Raw genomic sequence first — 23,056 nt, forward strand, 5'->3', positions numbered from 1 at the left:
TATTTCTTCCTGTAATGTTAGCCTGCAGCTGGAAGGGCGAGGATAGTGAGGGGTTAATTCCAGCAACCACACAACATGGTCCAGGACCTCAGAGGTTAAGTATCCGAAGAGAGTCTTTGGTTACTTTGATTGGCAGCTCAGCGACAGTCAGCCAATCGGAGAGAAATAATCGCAGCCCACGTGGGGGAAGGCGAACTATGATTGGTTGAAGGTAGCTGGGGCAGCCTGCAGGAGCTCGGACCCACGTGGAGTTGGCGGCCGCTGATTGAGCCGGAGGGAGGGGCCGTAACGAGCACCGGGAGACTGGGCCCGACCGGACACCGGCTCCTCCTACCTCGGGGCCCGGTGAGAGGAGGGGGGGTGTACCCCAGGGGGGGGAGAGGGTCCGGGCACCGCGCCTGGCTGGGATGCATGGGAAGAGAGAGGCCTGTGGTGGGCGAGGGGGAAGACGCAGATGAGGAGCTGGCGGTGTACAGAGAGATGTGCTGCTGGTGTACGGGAGCGGGGCTCGGGGAGGGAGACCGCGGGGAGGCCGGGGTAAGCACAGGAGGTGCGAGGAAAGGTGAGGACACTGTGTGTGGCGGAGGGGAATCATAGTGGTGTGAAGAAAGGAGGCCCTGGGTGCAGAAGAGGCCGAGTAGAGTTTGGAGAACCTGGATAGGTGAGATAGGAAATATGAATCCAATATGGAGAGTGAATCATGGAGGCTGTAATTAGGGGTGCATGGAATTATAATTGGAAAACTGAGGGGGAAGATCAGTTTAGGTTGAAGGTAATTAAAACCTAGAATCCAGGTTCCGGGAAAATATACAGGAAGCAATAATGGGGTTAATGTGGTGCAAGTCACATGTAAATGTAATGGCAAACTAGCTTTCCCATATGCAAATCTATATTTGCTTATAAAACACACGTGATGCTAATGTATTTTGAAACTCCTGTAAAAATGGTGCGTTCTGACTTCATCTTTCTGATATCATCACGTCATTGTTCAACTGGTGTATTATAAATTAGTATGGGTATTAGAAGTCAGAAGACATCTGTAACATGTATAAAAGCATTTGGTCCTCGACCTCTTGCATTCATATAGCCACTGAACTCTGACTGACATCCTTATTTACAGTAGAGTACATTACCCTATAATGCATATTTTCTGCACATCTATTGTTATTGATGTTATGTAAATCAGATCTTGGGTAGCACTTTGTATATTGAGGTATGCAACCAAGTTATGCACTGAATAATGTTTTACAATTGTATATGGTCACTACATTATATGTACCCTGCTGGCAGTGAGCAGTGTGTAATCATGGGACACTACCACAATAGTTATATTGTGTGTATATATGCATACATTTATTCATATGGTGCCACATTCTATGCAGTGCCTTACAGAATATAGGAATATCAAATTGGACCCAACAGCATGTTGTGATATTCCAATTCAACATGATTAAACCCCTTGCCCTAAAGAGCTTACAATAGAAATGATAATGTGAGTTTGTGGCTTTATTTTAAATGTCTATTATTTTCATATTTACTTTTGTAACATGTCATATACACCTTAGGTGCTATCCTTTCACTCCCCACCGACCTGTCAGCACCACCCCTCCCTAAATCTTATCTGGCAAACCTTCAAACTCACAATAGTCTGTCATGTCTTTCTCCCTGCCTCCAAGGCATGTGCACCCCCTGTCTCTTTACACACCTCTTTGTGTACCTATACATTTTTTACTCCACCCTCTAGCTCAGCCCCGCTTTGCTTTTGTGCTTATAACATCTCCCAAGTATATGTGGGATTATCCTTACATTTACTACTTATATTTATGTATGTGGCATATTTTTGCATATCTTCTAGTTTGGAAACTCTCTTCTCACTGTATTGTCTTGGTTAAACTACAATTTCTTTATCGTAAAAAAAACAAAACGAAAAAAATATTACTGGGGCAAAATAATACAACAGGCCAAATGTCAAAAGCAAAACTAGGTTTGTCAATGTGTAAACAAACTGGCTAGCTGGAGTGACTGGTTTATATTATATATTTCCCTTCTTTATATTGGGATTGATCTATTTTACAACACTTGTAAAGGGCTCACTGCATCAATTTATTAAATATGTTAAGTGGTCATATATTAATTAAAAAAAAATTAAATGTTCATTGGTAAAGTGATTACTTTTGCATTCCAAGTGTTTTATATAGAATTAATGCAATAAATATACCTTTACAGCACACATTTATTAGTTTTTGCTTCGCTAGCCAATATGAAATTATTTTCCGCCTTAATTGTGCACCTTGCATATTCAGTTTGCCCTACTCTCCATGGTTTTGAATGAGTGATTGACTGTTTATCAGAAAAATAATGTCCAGGCTGCCCTGTGTCTCCCTTTGGCCTATATAGAAAATGCCACATAGACATTAATACAATGAAGTAGCCATTCCATTGAGTAAACCAGGCCTACAGATGTTCACACTCCATCCATTGGGCAAGGATTTTGAACATTTCTTTAATTTCTACTGATAAGTTTTCAGCTTTTTAACTGTGTTGAACAACCTATATCAGACTAGCTGAATGTCAGCTGAAAATAATTTTTTTGTTTCTGTTGCAGGACAGGTCCTTAATGTAACTTGAGACAATTCACACTACCTCCGTTGAAAATGTTTCCGCAAAACAGGCCCCCAGTAAGTACATTACTGTGAATACGTATTTTGATTATCTGGTGCTATTATTCATTGAGGGAGATTCAATTAGCCGCGATGTGCACATTTTTACAACTACTACGGTAAATTCTCTGCTGATTTTTCCTTGCTCCTACATGGGGCGCGAGGTAAAATCAGAGTTAAAACCCGCGGTCGCGATGTTCCGAGGGACGTCGCCGGCTAATTGAAACTCCCTCATGGCACAGCTTTGGTGGGTCTAGAGATGAGCAAAATATTTAAAATTGTTCAGGGGAATATTTGCCTTATTTGGGTGCAAAATGTACTTTTACCAATAAACTGTGGCCTTAAGTATTCGTAATCCTACCCTAGCCACACTTGTAGCAGAACAAATTGTCTGGTATCATCCCAGCTTTATTCATAGACTATGTACCTACGCAAAATAAAAAATTACAAATACAATTCTAAATGGCTACTCCACAGAATGACGACACAAAAGCGGAACTTGAGTATTGTACAACTGGTTCTTCGCACATCTGTGAAATGGTTAAATTTACTGCGAGATCATTTTCATGTATAATATTGGATCAGCTTTGCTCATCTCTAGGTGGCATAATGTTAGTTAACTGTAGATAGATTTGCTATTTTGTTCTACTATAGGGCTGCCAGTTTCTGTTGGGAGTGAACTATTCTGGTCAAAGGTCTCTTGCAGGATCAATGAAAGTATGTTCCTTGGAAGTAGATGTAGATAGAACAATATGTTATGTGGGCTTTGAATGTAGGAGATTTAACCCTTAGAAATAAAAACTTGCAAACATTTTTTTTGCAGTGAATATCTTTTTACTTGGTTTTCTGAACGGCACTGTCCACACAGAAACAAAACTACCAAATTTCTCACTGATGTATTTCTCCTAAGTCTTTCTCTCACTATCTGCTACATAATCTTTATGTATGAAAAACGCTCTCTATATTCTGCATGTAAATCTGTATGTGTTGGCTTTCGCCAGGGCCGGTGGTAGGGTCCATGGCGCCCTAGGCACTTTGTCAAAATTGGCGCCCCCGCCCGCCGCAGGAACACTTTTAAAATCGGCTCCCTCCTCCCCCATCTCCATGTCTTTCCTTACCTTGCCTCAACACCGCCGCCTCTCTGCTCCGTCTGCTCCCCTCCACTCACTGACACTTTCGGGCCGTGATGATGATGTCACGGCCCGACAGTCGGTGAGTGGAGGAGACAGAGCAGAGAGGCGGCGGTGGTGAGCAATAGCCTCTCCCCCCCCCCCCCCCTCCTCCCCGTGGATGTATCTGAATGCTGTGTGGCTGCCGTGAAAGGTATGGTCAGCGGTCGCCGCACAGTTTTATAGTAATATAGTAATTTTCATTCTGTGGCGCCCTAGGCAACTGCCTAACCTTGCCTAATGGGAGCACCGGGCCTGGCTTTCGCGCATTATTATATATTAATTTTATTATTATAGTCTTTTGTTCTCTGCTTGCTTCAAAGTTTAGTATCTGCTTTCAGTGTACGTATGACAATTGCAGAATACCTCTTCTCTTGTTTGGTGTGCTGGGTGTGCTTTTTAGTAACTCTTCTCCATGGTGCATATAATTTATTGGGGCACGCATTACAAGTACAATGAACGTAGTCATGCCCAGGGGTTTTGTGACATCAGTCTGCCTAAACCAGTGAATAAAAATCTTTTTCATGTTAACACACCTCTAAAAAATGTATTTGTAATTATGCTAATTTTTGGGCTATCCCTCAAATCTTGTAGATAATAATAATAATTATTGTTTTATTTATGGCACCACAAGATATCCGCTGCGCCATACACAATACAAAACAGTAGACCATACAGGGAAAAACAGAGAGGTGAAAAGAATGATAATGGCCTTATCTGTGTGGAGTTTGTTCTCCCCGTGTTTGCGTGGGTTTCCTCCAGGTGCTCTGGTTTCCTCCCACACTCCAAAAACATACTAGTAGGTTAATTGGCTGCTATTAAATTGCCTTAGTGTCTCTCAGTCTGTGTGTGTATATTAGGGGATTTAGATTGTTAGCTCCAATCGGGCAGGGACTGATGTGAATGAGTTCTCTGTACAGCGCTGCAGAATTAGTGCCGCTATATAAATAAATAGATGATGAATGGAGAGATGGTTAGGTGGATGGCTGGTAGGCTTAAAGGAAGTGGTGATTTTTAAGTGCCCGTTTGAAGGAGCACAAATTAGGGGATAGTCGGATGGAACGTTGGAGGTCGTTCCAGTGGAAGGGGACAGCTCGGGAGAAATCTTGGATTCGGAAATGTGTAGAAGTGATCAGGCTAGAGGAGTGGCGACAGTAATTGACCGAGCGCAGGAAGTGGGAGGGAGTGTGAATGGAGAGAAGGTTGGAGAGATAAGGGGCAGTTGTGTGGGAGAGGGCCTTGTAAGTAATGGTGAGAAGTTTGAAAAGAATTCTGTATGGAAAGGGAAGCCATTGTAAAGGGAGACAGAAGGCAGAAATAAAACATTAACAGAATATGAAAAACACAAATTTTAGCAATGTACCATTTGCATCTAAATTATTGACGCATCCAGCTGACGAGACGCACACAAATCTATACCGACACACTAATTAGTAATCACTGGCTATCATGACTTCAGTATCTCAATTCTATTCATATATCGGCAAATATAAAGATGGAATAAATTCTTAAGTAGGATTTTTCTGCTAGTGTATTAATAAAGATTTCAGAAATATTCAGTGTGATGGGAATGCTTATCCAATATTACATATAAAAAAAGGGAAGTCCTTTTAAATCAAAATATATATATATATATATATATATATATATATATATATATATCTATATCTAGCAACAGTTGGTGCATTCCAAAACATCTGAGAAGTGTGGGCTGGCTATGTTGCGATGTAAGAAAAATGTTAAAGTATATAATAAACAGTTATGTTAAAGTACAGATTCAAATGTGTTTTGTTTGTTTTTTCTTACATATCGGGACATGGTTAACAATCATCCAGTCCTCACCTGTTTGTAAACCTTGATAACCCCTTCTGACCTCTCCATCACTGTCGACAACACCTCTATCTCCCCTGTCCCCCAACTTCGCTGCCTTGGTGTCATCCTCGACTCCTCTCTCTCCTTTGGCCCCCACATCCTCTCTCTTGCTAAATCCTGCCGCTTCCAGCTGCGCAACATCGCTCGCATCCGGCCCTTCCTCTCCCAAGATGCCACCAAATGCCTTATCCACTCTCTGATCATCTCCCGCCTGGACTACTGCAACCTCCTCCTCACTGGCCTCCCCCACTCTCATCTCGATCCCCTTCGATCCGTCCTTAACGCTGCAGCTAGGCTTATTTTCCTCTCTCGCCGCTCCTCTTTTGTCTCCCCCCTCTACCTAGCCCTTCACTGGCTCCCATTCCCCTTCAGAATCCTCTTTAAGCTCCTCACACTCACCTACAAGGCCCTCGCCAACTCCACTGCGCCCTACATCTCCACCCTCCTCTCTATTCATGCTCCATCCCGCCCTCTCCGTTCTGCCTCTGACCGTCGCCTCTCTTCCCCCCTTATAACCTCCTCCCACGCGCGTATCCAAGACTTCGCCCGCGCTGCCCCCCTCCACTGGAACAAGCTCCCTCCCTCCATCAGAACTTCCCCTAATCTATCCAGCTTCAAACGGGCCCTAAAAACCCACCTTTTTCTTAAAGCCTTTCTGTCTCCCACTTAACTTCCTACCTTATCTTCTGCCTCTGTCCCCCTACTCTCCCTCTCTCCCCTGCGTCTCTCTGTCTGTCCACCCCTCCCCTTAGATTGTACGCTCCTCTGAGCAGGGCCATCTCTCCTCCTGTTTCCACCACTTCTAACTCTGCTCTCCAGCTACTTAGCCCTCCTCCTCAAAGGTCCTCCACCCCACATCCACTTTCGCTCCCTCCTCCCCCCTGGGGGTCTCCCTGTCTTCCACGCCCCCCTTCTTGGGCCCCGTCATTTTCGGATCCTCCCTCCCCCTTCCCCGCCCTCTCTAGCTGTGCATTGAGCGTACTGAGTTGCTGTGTTTACTGTACTGTGCTGTCTCCCATTGTATTGTGATTTTGTTTGTCTCTGTACGGCGCTGCGGATGCCTTGTGGCGCCTTATAAATAAATATTAATAATAATAATAATAACTGTACTCATGTGACAAATAGCACAAAACATGTTTTTCTTTGGCTTATTATTGTTGAATAAATAACAATGTGAAGAAGCCATGTGTGAAAGTAAGTGTACCCATGATTCATGAGCTGGTAGTATCATGTTTAGCAGCAAAAAGTTGAAGTAATCATTCTATGTAGGAGGTTATCATTGTCTGACATCTTGTTTAAGGATCTTTGGTCCCTTTCTCCTTACAATACTGCTTCAGTCCATTGATTCTTGAGGACTTTTTTTTTTTTTTTTTTTTTTTATACTGCACAGCTCTCAAGGAACCACCACTGTTTTGGGGTTAAGGTATGGGCTTTTACTTGGCCATTCCAAGTTCTTGTTTCTCTTCTTATCAGCCATTCAGTTGTGGATTTGCTAGTGTGTATAGACTCATTGTCCTGTTGCATTATGCAATTTTGGGCAAGCTTCAGTTGTTACAGGTGCAGTCAAATTTTTTTCAGTTTGTGGTGGACTCAAGGATTGTAAGATGTCTAGGCAAAACAGCCCTAAACCATCACCATTCTTGACAGCTGTTAGGAGGTTCTTGTGGTGAACATTGCGCTGAATCCACACTAACAAGTGACCAATGATCGACTTAAAGCAAAGTCTAAGGGTCATTTCTTCATAGTTCTAATGGACATCTCTGCTGCTTAACCTACTGTTGATCCGTTGGCCTTCCTGGTTCATTTCCTACCTATTGAACTGCTCATTTAGTGTGTCAACTCTTGCATATCCTCTCCTCCACTCTCTCTCTGTTGGGGTGCCTCAGAACTGTGTTCTTGGGTCTCTGCTTTTTGCACTCCTTTTCTTGAAGATCTAATTCGCTCATTTGGTCTCCATTATCGCCTCTACTTTAACGACACCCAAGTCTACCTCTCCACCCCTCATTTTACCTTTACAAAGGTAGAACAAGATTCTCTTATGGGGGCACTCCACAATTCTTCTATGTTAATTGATATAAAGTCCAATAAAATCATTGTTTTTATTCATATTTCTTTAAAATAATATACATTGTGAGTCAGCAAAATATCTTAAAAATATTAATATAGATCTGCGATAGAGGAGAAAGAAATTTATATATATTTTTTTTTCTCTTGGGGTAGCTATGAGTTAAGAGCTTCTTTACTATTAGGTATTTCCTTAAATACACTTGTGAGCAAATAAATTCACATCTATATTTCACCCATGGCTTTACTATGGATAGTTCTGTGCAGAGACTTTTCTTTTCTTATTAATCTGTCTCTGCTATCTCAACATGGATGTCTCTTTTGTTTGAGAGACTGGGCTATCTCCTGTCTGCACTTGCATGAAAGCCATTACTTGTTTAGTTGTTTTCTGATATCGGACTCATTACTTTAATATTTACATATTGACAGTGGCCTGTAGGTTCCGGACTGTCGCTTTTGGGCTCTTTGTGATAACTTGGAGCAGTCTCATGTATAGGTGAATTTAATGGGGTGCTCACTCCTGGGAAGACTGACAGATGTCTTCATTATTCTCTAGTGGTAAATAATCTGTCTCAAATTGTTTGGAAATGGTATATGCTGAAGTGCTATCACCACCTTTAATTCTGGCATCCACAAGAACCATATTGATGCTTATGTTGAGGCTGTTTAATGTACTGCGGAATATGTTGTTACTTTATAAATATAATGATGTTTAGATCAGTGATTTGACACATCAATAAGTCCTGATGTACTCTTTAGAAATATGTACTCTATGGCATGCCTGCTCACTAGTTTTCATTACGATTGGTCATTTGGCACTAATTAAGAGTAATCTCATCAAGGTCCATCAGACTTGAGGACTAAACATGTTGGTATCAATCAGATTAGCATGAGTATAACTTTAAGTACCTAGAAATGCCAAACAAGGTAAAAGATGCATATGCATTCATATGCAGCAACCGGCCAGCAATTACATATAAAGTATATCCATAATGTGACACCCAGAGGTGCTTTCAAAATGTAAATTAGTTAACTTCTGGTGAACACGTTTTCATTGTATGGATACCTCCTGAGACCTTTGGATGATTTCTTTTACTTTTTTTTTTTTTATTTTCATTTAAATATTTTTACATACAGCAATTCAAGTTACTGCTGCTTGTGTTGTAGAGAGAGCATTTACAATGGAAATATATACAACTTTAGTGTGCAGAATTATAGGTACTAGCAGTAGAAAAATTTGTGGGCATTCTCACTAATTTTAAAGCAGAGGAACGCTTTAGAGTAATCTTTTCCCAACCTCAGGGTGAAGGGTTTCCCCTATGTCGTCCTCTATGTCGTCATGTGGGTTTTAGGTGGTTGATTATGTTCTAGCATCAGGCGATAAAGGTTGATATGAGGGCTCTGGAGGAAGTTCTTTGTGAGCTCAGTGATTCTAGAGGAGATGGGTTGCATTCATCTAATGAGGATTGTTGTATAGAAATGCCTAAGGTGAAGATAATGATAAAAACATTTGGGAATATTAAATTTCGACTGAATGTCTTTGCAGTACCAAAAGAATCTGAGGAATCTGAGTCACGCATGAAATTAATATGGGGAACCTGACCCAATCGTGGTGGAAACTAGAGATTATTCCAAATTGGGGTCATATGTTGTGAGTCAGGTATTAGATCCTATGTGCTGGTGGTATGGTTCCAAATTGTCATAGAGAAATGTATAATAGGGTGGAAACCAGCTTGAGTTGGTATATCTTGGTGTTTGAGCCAAAACAGAGTTAATAGGAAAAGATCTACTAAAACTTGTATTCGAGGAAGAGTGTAATAAAACACAATGGGTCAAATGTGTGGCTCTGCAATATCAGAAAAAAAAATAGTATGGCTTTCCTGGATGACCAGATACATTTAGTAGCTAATTGCTTAAGTGTTTTAACCATCCTCAGATGGTGTTGGCAATCGGGGATCATTTGCGAAAGTGTTTTTTAGCACTATTTCCATTTCCACCAACCCCCCCCCACCACATCTATATCATCATACCCCATCAATTGCCCAAATTACCTCACCAGACTTGCCTATGACCTAGCCTCCTTTCTTTTCATGCGTCCTCTGTTCACGCTCTGCAACTTACCTAAGTGTAACTGCAAAGGATTGTGGGAGGAGAGGAGCTGCTGCGTCTGGGCATAGGCAACAGTGCGGTCTCAGCCATCTTGTGTGTATTGTGGCAGCTTGAATGTAGGGAGAAGCAGCCATGTCGCTTCTCTGCAGTGTAGTAATATGGTCCGTAAATGAGCTGCCTGTGCTCCACCTTAGTCTGGTTCTGCATTATGGTGTGCATGTGCGCATGCCTATGGATTTAACAGGTTGATGTAAAATTGCCAACATATACAAGCCCTGAATATGAACTTTCTCATCCCATTTTACCTGCGTTTTAGCTATGACGCTATTCATGACTGCAGGGCACAAGCTCTAGCTACTGCTCTTCTCTTTCTGTAACTGCTGCCCCACAAACTGACCAGCTGCACTATATAGCTGACTACTGGCTATCTATGTACCTGTCTCAACAGCTAAACAGAAATGTAGCATCTCATTGTACGTAGTCCCACATGGGGCTAACGGTTACAGAAAAAGGAGGAAAGTACAAGCAATGGTGCAGTTGCGGGTGAAAGATCACGGGGTACTATTCCTAGTGTACTTTTGACAAATAGAGCTTGGTCCAGCAATTGTTAAATAAACTGATGAAACCGTTCATGCTCTCTAGACAGTTAACTCTTTGTGCTGCAGAGAAGAGAGATTTAACTTTCAACCATATAGCAGCTGAAAAACTAAATTACAAGCCCCCCTTTCAATTTAGAGCAATTAAATAAAAAAAAGTGCTAATTTCCTGTAAACTGTTTTGTACTTTTTGCATAGCAGGGCAATGATATACACCCAACAGAAATTCTGAAAGCACTCTTCTGCACTTAACTACAGGTAGTGGTTGCAAAAAATGCTGGAACACTGCCTGCAGTATAAACTCAATGTACACTGCCTGCTAGGAAACCTAGTAGAATAACTCCCATAAAGAAGGGCAGGCAGATGGGTATAAGAAGGATTATAGGTTGCGAGAATGTAACCATTATTTAATGTTGGCTTAGATGTTGGTTCATAAATTTTTTTGAAATTTCTCCAGGTACTCTACCCTGAAAAGGTAACTTTAGCATCCCTCCAATATTAAAAATCCTTAGCAATTTTGTACAAAATAATACATTTTACTTCAGTGGTAGCTTAACTTTACCATTTAGTGTAAGGGAACATGTCAGAGAAATATACCAGATATATATATTTTTATTTTCCCCAGGAATGAATAGAGGAGGAGAGAGTAATGAATGGTTTCTTTCGTTTTCCTCTGGAAGTGTGAAATTTTATTTAATGGGAATAGATGCATTTAAACCTGTATTAACATATATTTCCAGTGTTAATATTTTGAAGAGCCCCTGTCTACAACTGCAGCTTGTAAGAATTGAGAATGTTCCAAAAATAATTTTGCTGGCATAGTCTTAGGCCTCCCACCCAATGATGCTGTTTACTGGTGTTAACTCCAGTTCAAAGCATGTAAACCAATGTGAAAACATAACCCTTTCTATTGTATGAAATATTATCAACTTCCGTTTACTTGTGTTATAGTGTTAGCAGAAACTAAAAAATTTCAACTGATGTTAAACACAAGTCCATTCTTCTCAATGGGAATTCATTGTGAATATACCTACTTGTGGTTAACAAACATGCTTTTTAAACACATTTGGCTAGTGGAAGGTAAAAACTTTTTTTTCAGTAACATGCTTAAAACAGATTGAAAGCATGTTAAGTGATATTTTTTTTAACTATTGTGTTTTATTTTTGATTTGTTTTTGCTTTTTTCAATGCAATGGTACCAGTAGTGGTATTGCACACACCATACACAGAATTATTTAGTGTGTGGTTTTTGTTTTTGTTTTTTTTGCTGCCTGCTTTGTATTGATTGACTGACTGAAATAATTCTGGGATTGGAATAAAATAAGGTGTATAAATTGCAGTCATATAGAAATTAGTGGGGAAAAAAACCCACAAGAACCAACAAACAACCTGTGTCTTTAGCTTGGTCCCAACGTCTTTGAATTTGTTTTGATTTGCACTTTTTTTTTTTTTTTTTTTTTTCCCCATAATTTCCTCTATCCCACCCGGAGCCCCCCTATCTGGTGTTATGTAGGATAATCGTCTCAATACTACAGCTTAAGGCATAGTTTCATGACTGAGCCTGACAACATTGGGGGGAAGAAACCTGATATTGTGTCCTTTTTTAGAAGTTTATTTTTCATGAATATTTCTAAAAAAAAAATAAATGACTGATTATGCTGGACACAACTTAGTATCTACCAACCAATGTAGATCATCTTGTTTCCGGCATAGAAAAGTTCATACAGTGATGGCAGTATATAAAAACATTGTATGTTAAGGCTTGTATAAGTGCTCTACAGCGTTCTTTGTTGGCTGTGTTTGTTGAAAGTTGAAATGCCTCCCCTGCAATAGGAATAACCTTTTAATATACTTACTGATTCTTTACTAGACTTTTGTGGATGTTATGGGTAGCAGTTTTCTGTAACTTTACATTTACTATTTGCACAACTCCTGTGTGTGTACAGATAGAGGTCTCTTGTACAGCAACCTGCTATCCATAAAGTTACAAATACCAGGGAGAAAAAAGTAAATTGTTTCTGCTATTTAGTGACCGTCATACAGTCAGTTTTGATCACTGCTTATGAGAATGGCAGTGTGGGGAAAATGGGGTTGACAATATTTAATTATTCTGTTACTCGAAGGGGCAGGTTGGGTCATCTTGAAATGTTAATTTGTTATATTTTAGGCATGGAGCTCAAAATAACAGAAAACCTCCTTATTGGGAAAACCCAAATTTCCTAGACATTTTAAATAACAAAGAATCCGACCGCTGATACAATGTATATTGTTTAGAAGATATAAAATAAATGTACATTTCTTCAAGTCTTTCTATTCCAATGTATATATAAATGTATGTTACTGCAAGCCTTGCTCTCATATTTATATAATTTGCAACCATGGGTTAAAGTTTTCCCTAATTTTACTCTGATATAACAAGCTTCACTTCCTATGTCTAATCGAAACTACTTCCCTATTGTATTCCCTTTATTGGAGATGTGTAAGCACACACAGAGGTCTGCAAGCCTTGATTTCACTGTCAGGTCTGCAATATTCGACCACTTCATGACTGAAGGGTCCTGCCTTCATGACCAAGCCAATTTTCAGGTGTGTTATGCATCAGTTTCATTATTGTAGATAAACTGCTAGCACACCAATCCAGCAGCAATACTGAATTGGAAACCTTTGTTTATTTGATTGTACTTTATATTTGCCAACACATTTTCAGCACTAAAAGACTCTTTGTAACCTAGGTCTAATTGGATCTACTTTACTTGTATCTAATAGTGCTAGCAAGCAGGAGAAACCTGTTACAGATCTCTCCTGGGATTGCCTTCCGTGGGAATGCCTTGTGACGTTGTATTTCCTAATGAAACTCCTAGCATTCAATTTGAACACTGAGTATTCTGGATACAAGAAACTAAATGAGGCACTTGTCCCATCTGCACCTCTCCTAGACTGCCTCGGGTAGCAGTGTCGAAAGAGTACCAAAATCATTTTCATCTTGTCAATTTTGAGACTATCTCTGTGCTATAAATTCCAGTTCCTCACCCCTTTAACAGGAAGCAATGCTAAAAGGGATGGAGGGTTCTTTGTGGAGATTGCACTGGGATCTTAAATAGGACTTCCCACACACAGCTTGTTGGTTATATCTAGAAGAAAAAAACCTTTTCACCTATGATCTCATAATGATAGGGAATCTGCTAAACGCTGAAATAAGGAAAGGTACAAAATTGTAGTATTACCTACCCCCACCCCCCTCCCCATGCCTTTATTTAACACATTGATCAAACATTCACTCATTGTTTGGCACTACAGAGTTTTGTAACAAATAAATGATTATGAATGTTTATTGTCAGTGATGCTGCTACATAGATGAACCTATAGGTTTTGAGACTAATGGCACTGTAGAAGCAATGACTTCAGCCAAACATTCATTGTCTGAATTCTGCACATGATCTTTGTATTTTTACCCATTCTATTTACAGAACTGCTTCCACTCATTGATATTTCTTGCTTGCTTTTGAATTATTTGCTTGTTTCATGTTATGCAATGTTTACATTTGTTTAAATATAGATGGGTTGTGGAGTTTCCCCAGTTTTACAAATTTGGCTACCATGATTTGCTTTAATAAAATGAGCAACATTACAATGTGTATAGTGAAAATTCATAGATCTCCTTTATGGATTTATTTTGCTCAGATTAGTCTATTAATATATTTCTAAAACACTGTACACTTTTTTTCTATGCTTATTCATTTACTTTCCTCTACGAAGCAGTGACATGTGGATGACTTAGATATTATGGAAGGGACAGAGGAGATGGGGATATATGCTGACTAACCGCAGCAGTAAGCATGTATAAATGACAACAGGACACAAGCTGTGCATGCCTTGAGCATAAAGTAACTAAACACTTTTGTGAAACTTGAGAGGAGCAATGGTTCATTTTAGAATTACCATTTATTTGAACAGTTCTGTTTTGGAAATCAGAGGTGGCTTGTGATATCCATCATTTACAGTAGGCGGTTCGTTATTATAATACACAGGTTTTCTTAGTAGTAACCTGTTTTATGTACCAGACTTATATATAATCTACATATATCTATATGTATATATTATCACCAATGTATTCAATGCTCTAAGTTTTCACTTTAGATGTTTGATATATTACAAAGTGTTTTTTGCACAGTTTATTTAATACTATGCTCCAGCATTTACAGATTTCTTTTAATGTCTTTTCTCAGACCCACTTGCAGGCATCAGTGGCAGCTGGAGCAGCATCTGGCCCTCCTCAAAGCCTCAAACTGACCTATCCTGAAACATTGGATCGTATTAAGGAGGAGTTTCAGTTCTTGCAAAGTCAATACCACAGGTAATGTATAGTGAGATATTCCTGCATGGTTGTCTTCATGCAACACACTGAGAGATTGGTGTGTGGATTAGTTTAGGAACAGAGCATACTTGACAGGACTGATATAGGATTATGGGAAGGTGTTTAAATGAATGTAGTATCTGAAATCATTTACTAATTGGACATAATTATCAAGTAAACATTGTTGTGGGAGAATTTACTTGTGGGCAATGCATATTTTTGTTAAATCTATATGTGATGATTCATTTGCTCTCATTTTCTTTAGTTTAAAGATGGAGTGTGAAAAGCTTGCAACTGAGAAAACGGAGATCCAGAGACACTACGTCATGGTGAGTGAATCTAACATGCAAAGAAGGTGAGCTCTTGTGATGATGTGATCCTAGGAGCCGTGAGTATCAATACTGGTTGTGAATTGATGTGACAGGAACCATGCCTAGTGCAAGCTCATTGTTAAAGAAGGTGGGATAGGCTGGGGTTTGAGCTGGCCGGCGAAGTCTGTATAAACATGAAAAGAAAAACACTATGCCTTGTTACCCTGCTTAGTGCTTTGGCTTTGTTTTAAAAGTAATGAAGTTTTTCTTCCACCACAGTTTCAGAGCTGAAACCACATACCACAATTTCTTCAAAATGACTAAACCTTCTGATTTTAGGACAGAAAGAATTCTGTTTTTGTTTTTTGTCTTGTGTTTTTTTTGGTTTGTTTTTGTTTTTTTCTCGTTTTACACGTAAAGTAGCATAACATTATGAAGAACATTTCTGTTATCTAGGAGACTGTAAGCCTTTTAATCAAGCTCCGTGTCTAATCAGGTTGAGATTCTTCTAAGCGTCTCTTTAAAGCAATAGTGAGAGGCATGCATGAAACAAGATAACCTCTTCAGGTTTAGTAGAGGATAAATACGTATGCTTCTTTGGGTTTAATGATTAGCTTAGTAAGGCACAGCCTAGATTTTACTGTACAGTATTAGGATTGCTTTCTTTTTAGGGTGAGCACTGATTTGATATGTTAGCTGTTTGCCTTTAGGGAATATCTGTGTGGAATAAATTCTGTGATGCCATCTCTGAAAACTGTTCTCATTTCCTTGCAGTATTATGAAATGTCTTATGGACTGAATATTGAAATGCACAAACAGGTAAATCCATCTATTTGCCCTATTTTGGTTTTATTTTTCATTTTGACCCCCCACTTTTGGATTTTTGTTCTCATGCTTCTTCCTGTAACACACGTTTAATCCTGTCATGTATTCTCACCTTTTACACTTTTTTTTCTTTTTCTTTGTTTCCTTTGCTTTCCCCCCTCTTCTTTGTATTGGTCCTGTGCCCCTTACTTTGAACCAAACCTGTTTGTTTCCTCTCCACCCACTCTTTCCTTCATCTCCCTCCTTTTTTTTCACTTTGGTAGCAGCTTACTTAGTCCTCATGCTGTGTGAGTTAAAGTAGCGGTAAATTGCACATTAATGAGCGAGTCCTTCCCCCTCCCTCTGTTAGGAGGTAAAATCCATCACATCCCCTTGAGCCAGCTTCTACTTTGCCACACTCGCTCAGTCCTGGCAGTCAGATAGGATGGAGCGTGGCATTCCAATTAGGAGAGCAGGGAAAGACATAGTCATTCATTTTATCTTGGTGTCCTCTCCTGTCCTTCATAACATACTTCTGTGACACTCATTTTCTATTGCATATTTCTGTTCCCTCTTCCTTTTTTCTCAGTTACAAGGCAATTCTGCTTTGCTGATATTGGAAGTTTAGTGTTTAGGTTTGTGATTGATGCTTCGATGGAACGGAGCATGTTATCTTGGGAGAAGACTAACACAATATACAGTGATTTGCGTAATATATATAAGAATACCTGATTTATGACTTTGATGCTCATAATATTCTACTATACATCCACAATTTAATTGTACACACTGTAAAAACGCTAATTTTTCAGAATTTCATTCAAATATGGAATCTGGGTAGATTCTACAAGAGCCTTCTTTCTCCTTTATAAACATGCAACTGTTGATGTTGCCTGCTTAGACACAAGCTGTCACATGCCAAGGATTTTTTCTCCCATTCAGTTAATTAGTGGTGACACAGGCAGCCAGATATACAGCTCCCTCCCCCCCCCCCTTTTTTTTTTCTTTTACCTCCCCATCACTTGCTGAAAACAACATGCTACCAATACTTTCATTATGCTGTTATTTCTAGGGTATTTATATTCATTCCACAAGTTGCCTTTTACCTGACCTTTTTAGATTTTAAGACCATCTCTGATCTCAGAACATGTATTCTTCTATACACACCAGACTTCATCCACCTTCCAACATGTAACTTGCCTCAAATGTAATTTGGGGGAAGATGCACATTAAGCCATGTCTGCTAGCTACCTGATTGATCTCTATAACGGACTAATAATGTGTGAGGAAAATGTTCTCTTTATGATTGTAAATGTTTATTTTTCTCCTATTCCTGGTGTCTCAATATTGTTCCCATTCAAGTTAATTGATTTGAGTAGATGCATGCAGCCTAATGCAGTTGTTTCACATGTAGCAGGCTGAGAGCAATGAATTACATATCTTGTGATCTATGATCAATAACACACACACACACACACACACACACACACACACACACACACACACACACACACACACACAGATTTGGAGTATTCTTTCATATAGAAGTTAATATTTCACAACAAGTTTCCTGCATCAGTTTCACAGTAGGCCCACAAGGTTCCTACCATGGTTGAAACTTTCTCCCCTTACCATGCAAACCGTCTGGCTTCCTGCTAATCCCGCCTCACATAATGACAGCACTCCATTCTCCTATATTTCTGTTCTCACACTATCTCACGAGTGGACAGGTTGTGGGCTCCCCCAAGTTCAGGACATTTCTCTTCAGAAATATTGTGCGGCTCTCAGCATTCTGATGATATGATTGGCTACGGGTTGTTTAATCCTTGCCTGCTCCATACTGCAGAAATCTGGAGGACCTGGAGATTGCTTTGACTATCATCTAAAATAACTTAGAATGCCTGTTTAATGTAACCATTATTTTACATACTTCCAGAATGCAAGACAGACCAAACATTCTGCAAGCTGCAAAAAGGGCTAGCTATATTATACATCTTTCACTTCCCATCATTCCTTTACCAGACAGCATTTTATCTCCCAGCTTAGTATGTTATATTAACTGCCCTGCAGCAGTACTTGCTTCTGATATGTTTACTTTATCTACTTTGTTTCATAATTACAATTGTGTATCTGGTTCAGACTGTCATGCTATCTGAATTTTATTTTCCTCCTAGACTGAAATTGCTAAACGTCTGAACGTTATCTGTGCCCAACTGGTCCCGTTTTTGTCTCAAGAGGTAACTGTCTTATTAAGTAGCTCCCCCAACTCTTTGTTGCTGTGTCCAGAAAGCATTTTTCTTAACACCTGTCCTTATATTAGCTCATTTTGCCTTTTTCCACAATATCCACCTTTGCTATATTATTCAAATTTTTACAAATCCATATTTTTTTCAATCTAATTTCTTCCTTTCTTCCCCAATGATCCAGCACCAGCAGCAGGTGGTCCAGGCAGTTGAAAGAGCTAAACAGGTGACCATGGCTGAGCTGAATGCAGCCATCGGGGTACGTTTCATCCCCCCTCAGCTGACTGTGGTGTGTACACTTCCCAATCCCTCCCCTTACTGCTTTTTAGTTTTATACGTGACTAGGAGAGGGCATACATGAAACATTTTTGTGAAATAATAGATACTTCTGTTTCACTACAAAAAAACTGTTGCAAAACTGTGCTTGAGAACGGTTGTTAATGAAGAATTTTAGTTGTAGTCTTGAATAATCATGTGCTCGCTCTTATATTGTATTTGGTTTGTGTTCAGTCGCGTTGTAACACCCGTAGAATATAGATTATTCAGTGCAATATCTTGTGGCATTATATTTTTGCTCTAATTTTATTTCTATGGGCAGACTGTTTAAAATCATATTTCTTCATGGAGAGAAATAATTTACCCCCTGCCCCACTTGCTTGAATTATGAAGCTCTTTCTCAGGGACACCCTTTGCTGCTCTGATGAAGCCTATGGTCCTGTCAGGATGCCATAACAAAGAGCAAGGTGCACATGTGTAGCCGTAAACCAAAGTCTAGCTCTTCCACACATTGTGATCTTGTCATTGCGTTGCACTGCCACAGGCGGAGGACATTTGAGGTCCTAGCACAATACCATCGGCACTGGAACCTCAGACTTTGTCTGCTGCAACTGTAGTGATGATGAGAGCAGGAATCTCTATGGGGATCTGATAGAATCATGAACTCCAATAATGCAAGGGAAGGACTCCCATAATTCAGATAAGGGGAACAAAGTAGTAGGAGATAACTTTTCAAAATTTCCCCTATAAAAATTATTATATCCTTTTAATATTGTAATTGATAGAAGTACAGATCGCAATGTAGCTCACCCTTCCTCTGTCTTGCAACAAAAATATCAGGAGAATGGCAGTGTTGAAGTTCTTGGATGTTTCTAGTAATTGATGCTTTGCTTACATGAAAGGAGTAACTAACTTGCTACATATGGGCCAATCCTGAGTGGGTGGCCAACATAGTCACGTCAGCATATGGGCCAAATTATTAGACTGTTAGGGATCTGTTCTACCACAATGCAATTAAATCGATAGCAGTTATCTGCTGCCCATATTTACTGATATAACTTATTTCTGTATAAATGTATCTAGCTCTCCCTTTTATAATACCCTTGTTTTTTGTCAGATATGTTCTCTTAAAGTGACTTAAAATGTATCGTTTGGCATTCTATTCATAACTCCAATGATGCTATGATGCCAGGCTTGTGTTTTAGGCAGGCTGTATAAAGAGATGACATGGAATTCAACTCAAATATGTTGAGTTATTTACAACTAAAATAGTTGGATCTACCAAAAATTCTGCAAAGGTTCTCGGATTTTATGCAGGTTGACAAATTCAAGCCTATGTTTTCTGACAGCTTCTAATGGTATTGTGTAAAAGTTTTTGGAGCCACACTGTGACTTGGAAGGCAAATATAGTTTTCATAGTATGTTTGCTGTCTTGCAGGTTTCGCGTACATATTCTGTTTGCTTTTTTTAAATGTGTAACTGATTGTTTGATAAGTGTTTACTTATTGAACAATGAAAGCAAGGCCAAATATGCGTCTTTACATCTTTGCATTGAGGGATGCTATGAATTCTAAAACAGTTAAATTAACCTGCTTTTTTTGTTTTTGTTTCCATTCCATTATGTTGTTCCTTTTGCTCTTCACATAACTACTGATCCTGTACCACAGCACCAGCTACAAGCTCAGCACCTCTCTCACCATGCGCCTCCCATTCCTCTCACACCTCACCCATCTAGTTTGCAGCCCCCAAGCTTGGCTGCTGCCACCAGTGCCTCCAGTCTGCTGGCCCTGTCTGGTGTCCTTGGCCTGCAAACTCAACTGATGGCGAAAGAGGGGCTTACAGACTCAGAGCACAGAGGTATGTCTAGATCCATTGCTTTACCATAACCACTTGGTGTGCTTTAGAATGGTGGCTGGCTGTCTTATTTGGTCTGTTTGTGCTTAAGACCGTCATGTTTAAGTGGTTGTATTTTCTCATTTCAGTTGATGTAAAAAAAAAATTTTTTTTTTGTCTTCTTCCTTATGCTTGAACTGACATTTGACTGACATATCAGCAGTTGTAATGTGTGAGTATGGGATCCTTAATCCAGAATGTTTAAACTGTGTTTTCTGGATAAGGGTTATTTCCATAATTCTGTGCTCCATCCCTAAAATATACTAAAATGCATTTACAAATGACCCCCTGTCTGTGCATACACTGCCCCTGGTATTTCCCTCATTGCCTTGCGTAGCAGCACTCTTCACAGTAACTGGGAGGAAGCACTCAGTGGTGATTATATCTGTATGACATTATCACTGAACAGTAGTAATAGTTGGCTTTCTTCTGAACACTGAAGGTTAGTTACCATACTGTATGTATGTAGTTCCCCTTTGACATATTCAAGCGTATACTAGTTTTGAGAAGTTTTTTTGTGTGTGTGTTAAATAGTGGATCGTCTTTTCAGTATTCATTATTGCGTAATCGACCTATGCTTGTTTCTATTAAAGAGGTTTAAATCCATTGTGAACATTTTACAAAGCTGTATACTTTTAAAGTGTCAATAAATGGGACATTTTTATAGGAGCTATATAGGCAAATATGTATGTCCCTTCCAACGTTCAGTCCATGCGTTTGTGTGTGATAGGGCAATTGGCCATTCCACTCCATGATTGATGCCTGATACTTTAGACCAATCTAATTTGAGCACTTGTAGAGGTTCATAATGCAGTGCAAAAAAATTCTGAAAGCACCCTATGAAATATATAAACATAAGATGAAGCACATTGCATCTTTCTAATTCTTTTAGGGCCTTGAAGCTGCAGTTTAGAAAATAAAACCTCTAAATTGATTGTGTGCTGTAAAACTGTTGGGGGGGGGGGTGTTAATGAGGAGAAAACAGATGCAATGAGGAAAAGACAATGTTTGCATTGGGGGAGGGGGGTTGTTATTGATCTATGCATGGGGAAGGAAATATGTTTTGGTTTGAGTTGAGTGGACAGTTGTCTGCTGGAGAAGTGGTCTATATTTTTGTGAGGAAGGGTGAGATTCTCTGTAGGAATGAGGATAATGAATTAATAATCATAGTCTTGACTAATATTAACCAGATCTGTCTTTTTGTTTCTTTCTCTTCTATTGCTTATGCGTTTCCATGGAGACAGACAGAGACCCAGGTCCTGTGAGTATAACGTTGTATTGGTACATGATGGTGGGTGGTAATGTCCTCCTTTACTCTTAATTCTGGCCTGATAAAAATGCTGTTGTATCTCGCTTGATAACATGACTCCAGTGTTGGTCATCTCTTAATCTGCATGTGAACAATTTTCACTCTCTCCTTTGTCTTAACAGAGCTGTGTTACTCTTCCAAATGGAGAGCGTGTGCGGACCTTGTCAGATTATCTAAACAGCAACAAAAAACGCAAAACGGAGGAGAAAGATTTTGGAACAGACTATGTGAGTGCTTTGTCTTAATGAACAAGTAGTATTCTACACACCACTTTCCAAGCTATTAATCTTCAGTCCAGTTTCCTTCTCTACTTCTTGCTTTCATTTTAATTCCCTAGTAAATGTTACAATTTAACATTTCTCCTTTTCTTTTGCAGGGCAGTGATGCTGACCGAAGTGAGGACAATCTTGTTGTGGACGAGGTAATTGAATTTATTAAAATTTTCCATTTAAAGAATAAATTATTCTTGCCATAATGAGGGTTAGAGGTTAAAAACAAAGTGAATGTTAGTAAGCTATAGTGAGTGTAATGTGTCTTCCCAGGATCCTGCTTCACCTCATAGTGTCCATTCCTACTCTTCTCGAGAGAATGGTGTGGATAAAACCAACCTACAGCGGAAGGAACCTCCTCCTGCTAGTCCAAACTCCATGACCTCATCTAGCAGTGTGTCCCCCTCAAGGAGCAAGGATCTTCCCACGGTAATAGATTTCTGACCCAGATTATTACAGAGGGTGATATATGGGTTTGGTCTGTCATGTAGCAAAGGCATGCACACATTACAGCTCAAGATGGCAATAGGTTCCAGTTTGTCAACCCCACGGATAGATAGATAGATAGATATATATATATATATATATATATATATATATATATATATATATATATATAATTTTTTATATTTTTTTACTTTTTTTTGTTCATGTTCTGTAGATAGCATATATTTTGTTTCCCATGTATCAGGTGGAAAAGGCTGGGACACCTGGCTTAAAATCCAGCACTCCAAACTCTCAAAGTGATATGAGCACTCCTGGTCCCAGTGGGGCTAGTGTGTCACAATTCCGACCTCTTTCCAGCAAACCTGCCATCGACCCACTAAGTAAGTATAAGTGAGAGCATTGTTGTGTCCTGCTTTGCTTTATGTGCAGTGTGATTCTAATCTGTAACTGAACTTTTCTTCTTTGTCCACAGCACTGGGCCTACGGGCTCCCTTGGGTACGCAGGGAGGATATCCTGCAGCATTCAGCATTGCTCACCCTTCAGTGAATGCTGAGGGAGCTGGGGCCTATGCTGGTCTGCACCTCATGTCTCCGCAGATTAATGGGGCAGCTGCTGCTGGAACCTATGGGAGATCCTCTTTAGTGAGTATTGATGGTCTGTCAGTTGTGCAGCCTTACTA

General features: G+C 39.7%; 1 protein-coding gene across 8 annotated transcripts in view; it reads left to right on the plus strand.

The window, feature by feature from the left end:
* The first annotated feature begins 206 nt into the window (after positions 1–206).
* LOC142151074 (transducin-like enhancer protein 1) overlaps positions 207–23,056 on the plus strand; it is a 41,876-nt gene continuing 19,026 nt past the window's right edge. The window contains exons 1-15 of one of the 8 annotated variants that reach the window (XM_075206409.1): positions 207–345; positions 2,606–2,678; positions 12,946–13,056; positions 14,697–14,824; positions 15,090–15,153; positions 15,910–15,954; positions 18,114–18,176; positions 18,367–18,441; positions 20,126–20,315; positions 21,596–21,612; positions 21,783–21,887; positions 22,037–22,081; positions 22,203–22,358; positions 22,621–22,756; positions 22,849–23,018. In XM_075206409.1, coding sequence (XP_075062510.1) covers positions 2,655–2,678; positions 12,946–13,056; positions 14,697–14,824; positions 15,090–15,153; positions 15,910–15,954; positions 18,114–18,176; positions 18,367–18,441; positions 20,126–20,315; positions 21,596–21,612; positions 21,783–21,887; positions 22,037–22,081; positions 22,203–22,358; positions 22,621–22,756; positions 22,849–23,018 — 1,329 coding nt within the window. In that variant the 5' untranslated portion in view covers positions 207–345; positions 2,606–2,654. The other 7 variants (XM_075206374.1, XM_075206392.1, XM_075206382.1 and 4 more) reach the window with 7 other exon arrangements.

Source organism: Mixophyes fleayi, chromosome 1 (assembly GCF_038048845.1).
Source record: "Mixophyes fleayi isolate aMixFle1 chromosome 1, aMixFle1.hap1, whole genome shotgun sequence".
In the NCBI taxonomy this organism is placed as follows: Eukaryota; Metazoa; Chordata; class Amphibia; order Anura; family Limnodynastidae; genus Mixophyes; species Mixophyes fleayi.